This window comes from Pituophis catenifer, unplaced genomic scaffold (assembly GCF_029215685.1).
Source record: "Pituophis catenifer annectens isolate HBS135680 unplaced genomic scaffold, rPitCat1.0.hap2 SCAF_1, whole genome shotgun sequence".
NCBI classification, from domain to species: Eukaryota; Metazoa; Chordata; class Lepidosauria; order Squamata; family Colubridae; genus Pituophis; species Pituophis catenifer.
In genome coordinates, this window is record NW_027256881.1 from 68,675,411 (window position 1) to 68,689,726 (window position 14,316).

At 37.4% G+C, this 14,316-nt stretch overlaps 1 protein-coding gene and 1 long non-coding RNA gene across 2 annotated transcripts in view; one reads left to right on the forward strand and one right to left on the reverse strand.

Annotated features, from left to right (window-relative positions):
• LOC139308740 (uncharacterized) overlaps positions 1-9,934 on the forward strand; it is a 65,678-nt gene extending 55,744 nt beyond the window's left edge. The window contains exon 3 of the long non-coding RNA XR_011599745.1: positions 9,828-9,934. This is a non-coding gene — a long non-coding RNA (uncharacterized lncRNA). The remainder of the gene's footprint in view (positions 1-9,827) is intronic.
• The window catches only part of MTR (5-methyltetrahydrofolate-homocysteine methyltransferase), an 81,342-nt gene that overhangs the window by 26,200 nt on the left and 40,826 nt on the right, over positions 1-14,316 (reverse strand). Inside the window, exons 13-18 of the mRNA XM_070932541.1 lie at positions 11,717-11,829; positions 11,160-11,300; positions 9,756-9,941; positions 6,594-6,773; positions 4,600-4,716; positions 4,356-4,496 (exon numbers count right to left, since the gene is read on the reverse strand). Of these exons, the coding sequence (XP_070788642.1) occupies positions 4,356-4,496; positions 4,600-4,716; positions 6,594-6,773; positions 9,756-9,941; positions 11,160-11,300; positions 11,717-11,829 (878 nt within the window). The remainder of the gene's footprint in view (positions 1-4,355; positions 4,497-4,599; positions 4,717-6,593; positions 6,774-9,755; positions 9,942-11,159; positions 11,301-11,716; positions 11,830-14,316) is intronic.

The following is a 14,316-nucleotide window of genomic DNA, read 5'->3' on the forward strand; positions in this document are numbered from 1 at the left end:
CTATTCTATTCTATGTCTAGTCTAGTCTAGTCTAGTCTAGTCTAGGGCTACCCTTGAAAAGTGTTCGGAGACTACAGTTGGTCCAGAATGCAGCCGAGCAAGCTATTGTGGGTGCACCTAGATACACCCACATTACACCAATTCTCCGCGAGCTGCACTGGCTCCCTATCAATCTCTGGATGCAATTCAAGGTGTTGGTTATTACCTTTAAAGCCCTACATGACTCAAGGCCAGGCTATCTTCGAGACCGCCTTCTACCGCATAGCTCCCATCGACCGGTAAGATTCCATAGAGTTGGTCTCCTCCGGGTCCCGTCAGCTAAACAATGTTGGTTGGCGGGCCCGCAAGGGAGAGCCTTCTCTGTGGCTGCCCCAGCTCTCTGGAACCAATTACCTCCTGAGGTCCGGACTGCCCCCACTCTATTGGCCTTCTGGAAAGCGATGAAGACCTGGCTTTTCCGGCAGGCCTGGGGCCGTTGATCTCGCTACGGCGATCTTGTGATTCCTGGCCATGGAATGGAGTGTATGGGTTATTAATGTTCTTTTAAAAATTTTTACGGGATATTGTTCACATTGGTGTTTTTTTTTTTTTTTTTTTTTTTTTTTTTGCTGTAAGCCGCCCAGAGTCCCTAACGAGTTGGGCGGCATAGAAATGCGACTAATAAATAAAATAAATAAATAAATAAGTCTACTTTGTATAGTTGATATGAAGACCCAAACTGTATTTGCCAGAATTATATTCTGCTACTTGGGTAAATACATACTGTTTTTGTATAAACCATGTTCAATGTATCACCTCAGCTACAAAAAGATTTTTGACTGAATGTACAATATATTTAGCCACTTCCTTTATTTTATATGTTTATTATGATATTCGAGCCTCAGAAATACTGGGGTGGGGGGTGGGGGGGAAGAGAGAATAAGAAAAGGCAGGGTGGAAAGATTATTTTACCTGAGCTTTATATGATTAAGATCCCTAAAAAAAATCAAGGGAATGTTGAAGCATCTTCTTATATTTATCTGTATAGAAGAAGCTTCTTTGCAGATCAGTGCAGAGTTGCATTGGATCATTAGCATGGGTGTCTGATGATATGGCACAATCTGCTCATACCTCACACTTGAACACAGACAAACAGTTACTTGCACAGGTAAGTTTACCCAGCAATGGGTAAAATGTATATTTTGAAGTGTTCTGGACTACAAGCAATCACACCATTATCAAATTCATGTCTAATGAAAATCTGACCTAACCTGTTTCATGTGCTCTCTGGTCTTACATAATCAGGGCATATGCGTAAGATACTCTACACATCTGAACACTTAACGGCTGCTGATTGATTCCAGAAAGCTTTTGCTTCTAAATGAGGCAAGACAGGAAAACATAAATATTCCATCAATAGCAATGAGAATGCCAAAAAAAAAAAATGAGCTTTGGATTTTTATTTCTGGTAATATAATTTAAATGTATCCCCAGCCAGTCTAGCAGCAATTTATTTTAAAAATCTAATAACTTAACTTGGCTTTAGTACAGTCCCTCTTGGTGATCATTTATGTTGTATCACGTAATGCATCACTAATGAATCAAACACTGTTCTGAACTGGAACGTGCTCATCAGCTTAATAGAACAACCCACCCCTTTCTACTCTGCTCTGCAATACTATCTCAGTCTCCTTCCACTGAAAATACTTTATTATTTACATTATATAAATTTACTGTGGTTTATGGAGCATGTCAAGCAACAAATTCTATTTTAAACAGTAGCACTGGCAAAGTTGCTCCTTCCCTTAGTATTTTCCTTGTAGAAATAGAATTCTTTATTGGCCAAGTGTGATTAGACACACAAGGAATTTGTCTCCAGTACATAAGCTCTCAGTGTACATACAACAATAGTGATAGATGATTATCATAGTCATTGTAAAAAATGCATTTATCATAAAACATTAGATACAACATTTAGTGACAGTCATGGATAATAAATAAGCAATCAACATAAATCATACTAGGATATTAAGTAAACAATATAAATCGTAAGATACAAGCAACAAAGTTATAGTCACAAGATGGTAAGGAGATAAGTAATAGGGAAGATGAGAATAATGATGGTAATAGTGTCTTTCTAGATAGTGTTATGGAAATTAGTTGTTAGCAGAGTGATGGCAAGGGGAGGGGAACTGTTCTTGCGTCTAGTTGTTCTGACGTGCAGTGCCCTATAGCAGGGGTGGGCAAATGTGGCCCTTTTACAACCTGTGGACTTCAACTCCCAGAATTCCTGAGACAGCTTGGCGTCTTGGGAGTTGAAGTCCATAGGTTGTTAAAGGGCCACATTTGCCCACCCCTGCCCTATAGTGTTGTTTTGAGGGTAGAAGTTGAAATAATTCATGTCCAGGATGTGACATTCTGGCTCCTGCAGTATACAGGTCTTCAATGGAAGGCAGATTGGTAGCAATTGCTTTTTCTGCACTCCTAATTATCCGTTGAAGTCTCTGTTTGTCTTGATTGGTTGCAGCGCCAAACCAGACAGTTATGGAGGTGCAGACGACAGACTCAGTAATTCCTCTGTAGAACTGAATGAGAGCAAAAACTATAACTTACAATCTGTCACTTAGTGACTGCTTGAAGTTATGACAGACACCCCCCCATCAAGGGTCCCTGACTATAGTCACATGACCCTATTTTGGGGTCTCAGCAACCAGCTCACACTTACAGCCATTAGCAGCATCTCATGTTCACGTGACCATGATTTACATCATTTTCTTCAGAAACTGGCATTTACTTATACTTTCCAGAAAGAAAACACCACAAAGGAAACAATGGGTTTGCTTAATGACTGCTGCATTCACTTAGTAACCACCATGTCACTTAACAACTACTGCAAAAAAGATAAATTCAGGTGCGGTTACAGTGATGACCCGCTTTAAGACTGTCATGACTTAGGGCTGAAATTGCAGGCTCAATTACAGTTGTAGGTCAAGGGCTAACTATACTATCTGCTTCAGTCGTCGTCATCATCATCATCATCATCATCATCATCATCATCTTTTTAGCCACTGTCTATCCACTGCAGGATGAAGGCCTCTTCCACATGTTTCCAACAAATATGGTCCTGAGCTTTCTTTTGCCAATTGGGCCGAGTACTTCCTGATGTCATCGATCCGTCTTATTTTAGGTCTCTTTTGTGGACACTTTTTATCAAGTAGAATCCATTCTATGACTGCCGTAGTCCTGCCAATCAGTTCTTCTTGCTATGTGACCAGCCCATTTCCATTTCCATTCTTTTATTCTCTTGATGATATTGTATACTTTTGTTTGTTCTCTAATCCTTGTGCAGGTCTTTCTATCTTGTCTTCAAATGCCGAGCGTGTATCTTTTCACGGCCCTTTGGTATCAATTGTGAGGTTAGTGTCTTGTTTCACCAGCATATGTTAGAGCAGGTAGTACACACTGATCAAAAATGTTTCTCTTCAGGCATAGGGGGGAGGTTATTCTTGAAACAACCTCCCCCTATGCCTGAATCTGCTTGAACGTAAGGATAAAAAAACCAGATTTTGTACAACTGTAAGATGGGCCATAAATGAATATTCTTCCCCAAAAAGACAGTACTGCTCCACATTCCAATCCTCTCAGTCCCTCCCCTTCACTCACATCTTTGTGACTTACTGCTCTTTATTAAAAATTCCAACATTTTAAGGTTCCCAAATGCAAAGAACATGATTAGGATCTTCCTACAGATGTTTATCTCAAATATGTACAGCTGGGGATTCAGAAGGCTATGGCTTTTGAAGATGTTGGCATGGAGAAATATTACTGGACCATTGTTGTTACAGTTGGACATGAATTTGTGCATTCTCAACTCTGGGACATAACAAATTAGTAAGCATCTTACTAAGAAAGAACTCACTTGTTCGCACATTTATAGCAAATACAGTATTTTGTATTACCGTAATGTAATTGTCCTGGTTTTTTGGTTGTGTTTTATATTTCCTCTTATTTTTCCTTTGTTGTTTTAATAATTAAATAAAAGAAAACCCAGTATATTCTAATTCATACTCTTGAAGCAAATATGTGTTTCTTGTGATGCTTATCTATATATTTTCTTAAACTACAATTCTACTTTGTTTTTCTTTGGGAAAGTCAGAAAAGGCCAATATTTTTTCCCAAAATCATCCGAAACCCAGCATGATTTGATACAAAGTGCTTTGAGGGAGGAGGGGAAGTAAGAGGACATTTGAGGTTACATCTGTGTAAACAAACCAAGTCACTTAAGAATAATTCACAAAGCAATTTTTCAGGCTCTCAGCATCCATATTTAAAAATTAACTAGTGCATATTAAAAAATATTTTAGGCAAAATGTAACCTGAGCATAATGCAAAAGTTTTTCCGTTGCATCTGGATCTTTATTCCATATCAAATCTTCACACAACTGTAAAAGTTCTTTTTGGATATCATCATACACTGGTAGATTTCCTGCATTCACAATCCCCATGTCCATTCCATGCTGAGAATAAACACAGGGGTGGGGGAGAACCAATAGATATTACAACTTCTTCTACAACAGTGTTTTTCAATCAGAAACTATTTTGCCAAAACCATCACATTACCTTAATTGCATGGAAAAGAAAAACTCCATGCATTGCTTCTCGAATAGCATCCATTCCTCGGAAGGAGAAAGACAAATTGGAAAGGCCTCCACTTATTCTGGCTCCAGGCAAATTTTCCTAACAACAGAAATTCCAGCAAGGTAATGAAATGTTACAAAGAAAGAATAGGTACCAAGTGTGGTTAGCATTGTCTGGTCGCTGGAGAAACAGCACAAAAAAGCAATACACAGAAGATTGTCTGACTGTCACTTACGTTATTGTCAGGGGAAAAAAACATGACAAATAACAAACAAATCTCTGACCAGAAAAATGTTCATCAAAAATGTTCACACAGTCTATCCTATATTTAAAGAGGTTTGTCTTATATATCTTTCTATGACCATAAAAAATAAAAATTCACAGGAATTTTGTTTTTTCTTCCTTTTCTTTTTGAATATTTTCATTCTGTTGTGAAAAAGTCTATATACTCTTCAGAACTAGAGCTGAGGAATCTTACAGATTACTCCATTAATTTCATATTCATGGCTTAGGACCTGGTTACTTACGGGACCGCCTACTACCATCAACAGCCTCCCACCGACCAGTACGCTCCCACAGAGAGGGGCTCCTCCAGGTGCCGTCGGCCAAAAAATGTCAGCTGTCGGCCCCTAGGGGGAGAGCCTTCTCTGTGGGGGCACCGACGATCTGGAATGAGCTCCCCCCAGAAATACGGAGGATTCCGGATCTGCGCACCTTCCGCCGCGAGCTGAAGACGCTTTTATTTCATCAAGCTGGCCTCGCCTAAATCTTCTCCCTTTTAAGTGTAAATTTTAAATTTTTAATGTATTTTAAAATATGGGTATTTTAAATTATGGGTATTAATTCAGCCAAATTTATTTAATTCATTTTATTCGATTTTAAATTTTGTATATCTATGTGTTTTATTTCATGGCTGTGCACCGCCCTGAGTCCTTCGGGAGTAGGGCGGTATAGAAATTCAATAAAATAAATAAATAAATAAATATTTGGTTTCTTTAGGAAGCAAATAATTTCTTACCCCAAAACTAACTTACTGGTGCCAGGTGTTTCTGTTTGAAACTGAGCAGCCCAAAGAAATCAATATTACAATTGGACAGAGAACTGTGGTTGAATCCCATCCCAAGGAAAGTTGTATTTTAACCATTGCATAACTTCAATAGAGAAGATTAATTCATTGGTTGCTATCAATCTGCCTAAAACATGATAGAAGACAATGGGAAGCATATACATTATGTATACTAAGAAGTTATGCAACACAGATTTTTTTTTTTCACACAAGGAGATTCATTGTATTATATCTACATATGGGCAATATGTTAATTCATTTCTAACATTTTCAAAGCTTCTGAACCATAATCCTGGAGAAAGTCATATCTCATTTCTACAATATTGACTTATCTGGTTTGAAGAGGAATATATAAATGTAGAGATACAGAGATATATTAATATTACTTTTACCCTTTCATTATTAGAAAAAATTGAGCTGTAAACTCAAATAATAGAGACATAAATAGAAAATGTTTTTATCATATATATGTGGTAATTTATCACATACATACGTAAAAATAAAATCTCAAAAATACCCCATTTACCATACAAACTCAAAATAGAATCACAGACAGTAATGGAACTTATATTAATTGAATGAAGTAACTTTCATGACGTTGTCAAAGGTCTTTTGGCCAAATGGCCAATTTTTGGCAGATATTGCTCCATTTAATTACTCTAAGTATATATATACAATTCAGTTAATGGCCCGAGTTATTTTTAAGCAACTATATAATTTATAATGCTGCTGTGCTGCTACTGGAAATAAAGTTGATGAAATTGTACAACATAAAAAGTTGTACAGTTCCATTTAAGCCTGTTTTTACCTCACCCAACTACTTATAAAGGCCAGTAGACAAATGCTTAAAATAAAATGAGGTATTTTTTTTAAAGAACCCAAATCCCACTCTCTAACTTCCTAGACTCACTTTTATTGTTTTAGTTGCATTGATATAGTTAACTGCATACAAATTATGTTCCTCCATTCCAGTACCTATAGTCAAAATGTTGGGATCAAAAATTATATCACATGGATTAAAGCCAATTTTGTTCACAAGAAGGTTATAGGCTCTGGTGCAGATTGAGATTTTGTCTTTTGTTTCTGTGGCCTGAAAAGAAAAATCAGTAGTTAGTTTTTCTTTCTGTGATATCATATTTCTGTTTATCTAGGTTTCTAATGTGGCTTTTCTTAGTCTGTTACAATAAACCTATGTTTCAGCAAAGCTCTTCAATTCATGATTCAAAGTTAGCAGCTCTTAATAATAGTTCTATTCATTTGTTTATTAAGAAACACTTGTAAATCATGAGATTGCAGATTACTGCAGAATTTATATTTGCTTATCAATCCAATCTAAACCCAAGTTTGCTGCTCCAGTAAGAGCCAACCACTCTCATTCCCAACTGAATTTCCCCTTTTCCGTGTTACCTAAGAAGCAAGACCAATAAAAAGCTTTAAAACAAATTAAGTACGAAGAACTTTTAATACACGCAACATAAAACATAACCAAAGCAGCCAAAGTTCAGTATCAGAAAAGCTGTATCATCTAGATCAGGAGTCAGCAACCCGTGGCTCTAGAGCCGCATGTGGCTCTTTCATCCCTCTGTCACCCAAAATATGCATTACAACTGCCAATGTGTGATACCTGCCAGCATGTGATTTATTGAGCTTTTCAACCCCTGGTAGGCCAACCATGGATAAATCCAAGAAAAAAAAGTTTCAGAAGAAAACAGAATGTTTAATTCAACTACACATGCTAGTTTTGTGGCCTCTCAGGAAATAGTCAGGCATGGGAAAGGTTTTGTGGCTCCCGGTGTTTTCTTTTCTGTGGGAAATGGGTCCAAATGGCTCTTTGAGTGTTTAAGGTTGCCAACCCCTGATCTAGATTCTATGAAGTGAGGATAAAACTGAAGGATGATAAGAACGCACTGAGTTTCAGATCCAGAACAAAAAAGATGCTTCCATGCAGGTGTGAATTTATTGACACCTCCCTAAAGAAACAGAATTTTTTCCTCCCTTGGCTTGCACAAAAGCTGCGGGGACACAGGAAAATGTGTTTGAGTGAAGGAGGGATGCAACAATGTGCTTTGGAATGCATGTGGGCGCGTTGTCGGTGCCTCCTTAACTGAAACATACATTTTTTCTGAAGCCCAGAAAAGATGCAGCTCCTTTAAGGAGCATCATCAGGTGAAGTGTGTGCATCAACCCTTATTCTGAAACACTTTTTCATCTTTGGATTTTCATCTTTGGCATAGCCGGTTGAGGAACATGATGGAACTCGCTGAGATGGCCAAATTGACTTGTCTGATCATAGGAAAGACAACATTTATGTTTATTGCTGACTGGAAACGCCTTATGGATTTTTGCAGGAAAAAAAATGAAAATATGATTTATGGAATTGATGAATGAGATAGATTATAGAAAGAAAAGAGACATGTTGTAACTTTACAGAGGCAAATGTATAATTGTACTTATAAATTCTGTAAAGAAAATCAGAAGCCACTTCTTTATATCTTTTTTTCTTTTCTATTTTTCTTTTACTTTTTTCCCTTTGTTGCACTTTTAATTTTCTTTTTCTTTTCACTTTACTTTTTATTAGTTAGCATTAATTTTTATCTTCTTTTTAAAAACTTTTTATAAAATTATAAAAACAAACAAAAGTATAGCATATTTCATGTTAATGTTTATGCTGATCTCAAGCCTTAGAGGAAAAGCAGAATAAAAATCCAATAAATGAAACTGGCATGAACGGCTCTCTGTGATCTTGCACGCAACACACTCCGCAACCAACTGGAATTCCAATTTGCTAACCTTCACGCAGGCTAGTCCTCAAGTATTTCAACATGTATTAATTTTAGTAAAAAAAAAAACAAACTTCCTGTCCAATGTTAGCCATAGAGAAATTAAGCTAGGAGACAGATATGCTATTAACAGTTAATTGAATATGTTATTGGAAAATCCTCTACACATTTATTGTTACAGTTACTGTTGCATATTATTAATGTGATTTATACTCTGCTTTTTTGCTCAAAGGAAAGGAGTTTGCTGAAGGAATGCATATAAGTGAACAGATCATGTCCACATAGGAAAATGGCTGGGAATGCCATATTCGCAAATCTGAGCCACTTAAATCAAGATAAAGATATAAGAGTAACAACTAAATAATGCTTTGTGATGAGAAACAATAGATGGAAACTAGCCAAGGAGAGAAGCAACTTAGAAATAAGTTGAAATTTCCTAAAGGTGAGAATGGAACCACTTGCCTTCAGAAGTTGTGGGTGCTCCATCACTAGAGGCTTTCAAAAAGAGACTGGACGACCATTTATCTGAAATGGTATAGGATCTCCTGCTTCAGCAGGAGGTTAGACTAGAAGATCTCCAAGGTCCCTTCCAACACTATTATACTCTATAGAATTCTATGTTCTATATTCTTTGGTGCTGCTATATTTTTTCTTGTTATCAGTTTTGTGATGATACTTTGTAAATTCATGTTTTGTTTTATTTGTAATAGGTTCAGACACTAACTAGTTCAGTGGATATTTCAGCATTGCAATTTAACTGCCCAAACTCATATATTGACCTACAGGTAGTCCTCAAGTTATGACCACAATTGGGACCAGAATTTCAGTCACAAGTCACTGTGGCCATAAGTCAAGTCACCACGTGACCAGACCCAAGTTTACAACCCATTTTGCAGTGGTCGTTAAGTAAATAACATGGTTAAGCAAATCATCTGGGCATTAAGGGATTCCGGCTTTCTCAATGGAATTTCTTGCCCCAAACTGGCAAAACTGTTGCAAATCACAATCACATGATTGCCAGATGCTTTAGCCAGCTGTAAATGTGAGCCAGTTGCCAAATGTACAAATTGCAATCACATGACCGTGGTGGTGGAAGAGTGACAGTCATAAATGTGAATATGAATACCCTTTTTTCCAAAGCTGTCATAGCTTTGAACCATCATTAAGCAAATGGTCATAAGTCAAGGGCTAACTGTACTTAGTTTCCTATTCCTTTTACTGGAACACAGATAAGACAAAAGTTCCTATGACCTTTTGGGCAATTTCTAGCGGGTGAGGAAAGTATCACCAACCTGCCCCATTTCATCAAATGCCATAATCACTACTGCTGCTCCAAATCTCCTAATTTTTCTTGCTTTTCTTAGGAAATCCTCTTCGCCTTCCTTCAGACTGATGCTGTTTACTATGCATTTGCCTTGCGAACACTTCAACCCAGCTTCTATTACAGAAAAGTTTGAGGAATCAATGCAAAGGGGCACCTGAGGATAAAAAAAGGACAACATTAAAAAAAAATAATGATCTTCAAAGCCAATAAATAGCTAAGTCTGAATTGTGTGGATGCACATCCAAGGCAGAGAGAAAAGGTCTTGCAAGGTTTTTTTTTAAAAAAAGCAAATCATCTATGCAATTACATTTACCACAAAGGCTAGACTAATTTCTCTTTTTCAAGAGCTTTCTTCAGATTATGACATCCTTTGGAAAAAATTCTATGACCTAACAGCAATATTTGCCCAAGACTGACATTCAGATTGATGCACAAAAATTACAGCTGAACAAAACATTCTAAGCAGAGGGGTTTCCTGCCAAGTTCCAAAGGCTGAGTGACTTCACTGCAGAATAAAGATCAGAAGAAAAACCCTTTTCAGCGATAGTTTCCCTTCTGGCTTCTCCTCACAATCTGTGCTCTCAGAAGTAACAGTGAGAACACTAAGACACAAGGCTGCCTGAAAAATAAGGCAGCCAATTTTTGCCATTTGGGGGAATCTGAAAGCTGAAGTTGGTACTCTTAAAATTTGCAAAGACCAAATTTCATGAAATTTCAGAATTGGTCTTACTCCTTTTATAGCATTTGGCTGTACACGATTCAACCAAATGCTTCTTGGTTAAATCAAGATACTTCTTCTGGATAAAAACATTAAAGCTGTATTACATGAAGTCAGGCACTGCTATTGAAATGCATGTAGACTGGTGTCAAATGTCTGCTCTGAAGGTGAGCAACATTATATAGACAGTGCTCATCTGATATCTGTGATATTTAGTATTATTTATGAATTTGGAAATCCAAGAATCAACAATTGACTTCAAAAGTCAGGGACATTCTTGTGAGCAAAAGACTCAAGGCCAGCACTTTCTTCTGAAATGAAAACTCAACACTATTTGAGAAGGACACCACAAAGGCTTTAACCATACCATAACTTTCTAGATAGGCAAGGAGACAATAAATTAGTACCCCAAATACCTGACGCTTATGTAAGCTTCCAACACTATAGCAGTCCAGTCCAGGTCAGAAGTGTGATGTCTAAATACCACAAAAATTATAATAAACTTTCTAATGTATTTCTTCTGATTTTTCATTTCCTGTTACCATTTTTTTCAATCAGACGACCTGCTGAGGTATTGAGATATTGTGTATTCCCAAGACATGTAGAGAACACCTGACTCGGAAAATTAAAAGACTATCCAGTTAAATATATAACCTTGGCAATGTCAGGCTCTGAAGCAATATAGTTGCAGAATCTGGTCATAGCACTTGGACCATCTAACATTCCATCATCCATGTTGATATCCAGGATCTGAGCTCCCATCTCGACTTGGGCCTTGGCTACACTCAAGGCGTCCTATGTTAAAGGAATAAAGACATCAGTTTTAACAGAAATGCATCTAATTCTGTTCAATCCCCCTTTTTTTCCTTGTATTTACTTTGATGGCATTTGTTTCTGCATTTTTTAGCAAGCTGCTTTTATTATGTCTGTCTTCCCATACTTTTTAGTCTATAAAATGTGTCAGAGTTTATTTACATTTATTTTGTAAAACACTTTAGAGGCTGCCATCATCACATTATTCAGAACTGCTTGAACCTCTCACTTTTACAAAAGAAATGCTCAAGATTGTACTTCACATTGTACTAAAACAAAAATCAAAAAAACCATATTTATATAATGTACCTAGTGGAAGCCATGCATTCAAATCCTTAAACAGTATACTTATACAAAATTTTAATTCAAGTCCTGAAGCTTAAAAAAGTTGGACCTACTTCATATTTGCCTGCCATTATAAGTTTGGCAAATCTCCTTGATCCTGCAACATTGCAACGTTCACCAATGTTGACAAAGTTGGTGTATTTTCCAATCCTGAAGGGTTCCAGACCTGGAAAATAAATTTTATGTATATATACAAGGGGGAAAAGAATTCTCTGAAAAACCAGAATATACCATTTTATGAAAAGATGCCCTTATTTAAATATGTGTGTTTAACATAATTTTCTTACTGATCCATGTGGTCTGGCTAGAGAAAAGGACCTTTAACTCTCCTTGCAACTATATAATGCGGTGATACAGCAAAGAAGTAGAAAAGAATTCAAATAAACAGCAACAACATACCTGATTTAGATGGAATATTTTTGCAGCACATTATGTCTGTAGCAGATTCACAACAAATGGATGAGTGAACAAGGAAATGACAAAAAAGAATGAGATCTTATCTCTTCAGACTCATCATTACACAAGTGGGTTGTTGTTATTTGGGTGTCTTTGAATCAGTGTTGACTCTTGAGGGTAGGGTAGGATAAGATAGAATTCTTTATTGGCCAAGTGTGATCAGACATACAAGGCATTTGTCTCCAGTGCACAAGCTCACGGTGTACATATAATAGTAAGTAATAAGTAATAAATCATGGGTCATAATTATAGTTACAATCATTAATCATAAGTTACAAACAATTGATAAATCATAAGAAATAGGAGAAAATAGTAGGAAAAATGAGAAGATGAGAAAAGATGACAAATGAGACAATTTTATGGGAATTAAGTATTCAGCAGAGTGATGGCATGGGGTGGGGGGACTATATGTCTGATTATTTTGGCATGCAATACTCTACTTGGACTGGTTCCTGCAATTGCCTCAGCAAGGTTTTGCAGAAGTGATTTTACCATTGCATCCTTCCTATGGCTGAGAGTATGTGACGGACCCAAGGCGACTCAATTTGCCTTGGGCAAGACTAGAACTCAGTCTCCTGGTTTCTAGCTGGTGCCTTAATTATTACATCAAACTGACTCTTTACACAAGCATCTAGAAAATAATTATTTTTACCCTAAACGTATCCATTTTTTATTGGGCAGCCAAAGATTCATCCCAATCACCTAAATAGAAAGAATCTCCATTAGGCCAGGAGCTGATCAAGGCACAAGAATAGCAGCACAGATCAGACCCAATGGCAGAAAATACATGGCAGACATCTCTCTGTCACTAGAGAAAAATGCACTGCAGCAGAAAACTTGGTCTGCTTCACAACTGATGTTTGAAAACTACAGAAAAATGCTCAATGCAGGAATCTCAAATGAGGTGAGGAAACAAGCATCTGCAAATAAATATCACATCAAGAGGGGAAAAGGAGTAGGGCTGAGTGTGTGTTTGTGCATGCACACATGCGCAATACTTGAACACCAGAGCTACAATTACCGTGTTTCCCCAAAAATAAGACCCTGTCGTATATTTTTTTGAACCCTGAAATAAGCGCTTGGCCTTATTGCCATGTGCTCAAAAGCCCGATTGAGCTTATTATCAGGGGATGTCTTATTTTGGGGGAAACAGGGTTTTAGTACTGTACCCTTCCACAAATAAATTCAGTATACTATGGAGCAGGGGTGTCAAACTCACGGTGTCACGACGTGACGTATCGGGACTTTTTCCCCTTCACTAAACTGGGCATAGGCGTGGCCAGCATGTGATGCATCTGGCCCATGGGCCGGGAGTTTGACACCCCTGCTATAAAGGGACACTACTTCAATCTTAAAGTTAGCAAGGGCATTTTGTGAATAAATTCAATACTTGTCCACTACCATACATTTAATTATGCTTTTTCCCACAGATCCTGAGATCACAGAAAAACTGAGAAATAGTTCAAAATTAGCATTAAGTGGAATTTAAGCCAATATGGCATTTCCCATTGACTCTAAAAGAGCAAAGTTCAGATAGGTCCACTTGAAAAGGAAACCAAGGAAAATTAACATGTCAACAGCCATCACTGTGAGCAAATGTAAAATTAGAGACTAATAAAAGGATCAGCTAAGCATTTGACTTCCTTTGCCTGTAGAAGATCTTAAGTACAGCCCTTAGTAGTTCTGTCTAACAAGGATCCCAAATCCCAGGGTGCAGAAAGAGGCCTTTTTCTTTTGGAGTCATGACAGAACACACTTCTTCCAGTTTGTGTAAGCAACACTGGAGTCAAGAGATCAATGTCTGATTCAATATAAGGCATGTGTTCAAGTGGCAAAAAAAAAGATATTGTGATGTATTACCTCAGTCATAACAATTATACATATTTTGTAATAGCATCAGTTCTATCTAGAAAAACACAGGCCACGTTGTTTATGGGAATCTTATTACCAGGCATTCAGACATGCAAAAGGCAAGGATATGTTCCCACTGAAGGAGATGCAACCAGAGGTGGGCAAGAGCTTTAGCACTTTAGCAGAGTGGCAAATCCCTTGTGACAGAGAGGTGAGAAGGTTCTGTGAGTAACAGAAAGCAAACAATAGACCTGCTGATAGAAAACCTGGTGAAATTATTATTTATTCTTCTCTGTCTCTTGAGCACTCAGGGACAGGAGTTGCCAAGAAAAACAGATTTTGCAGT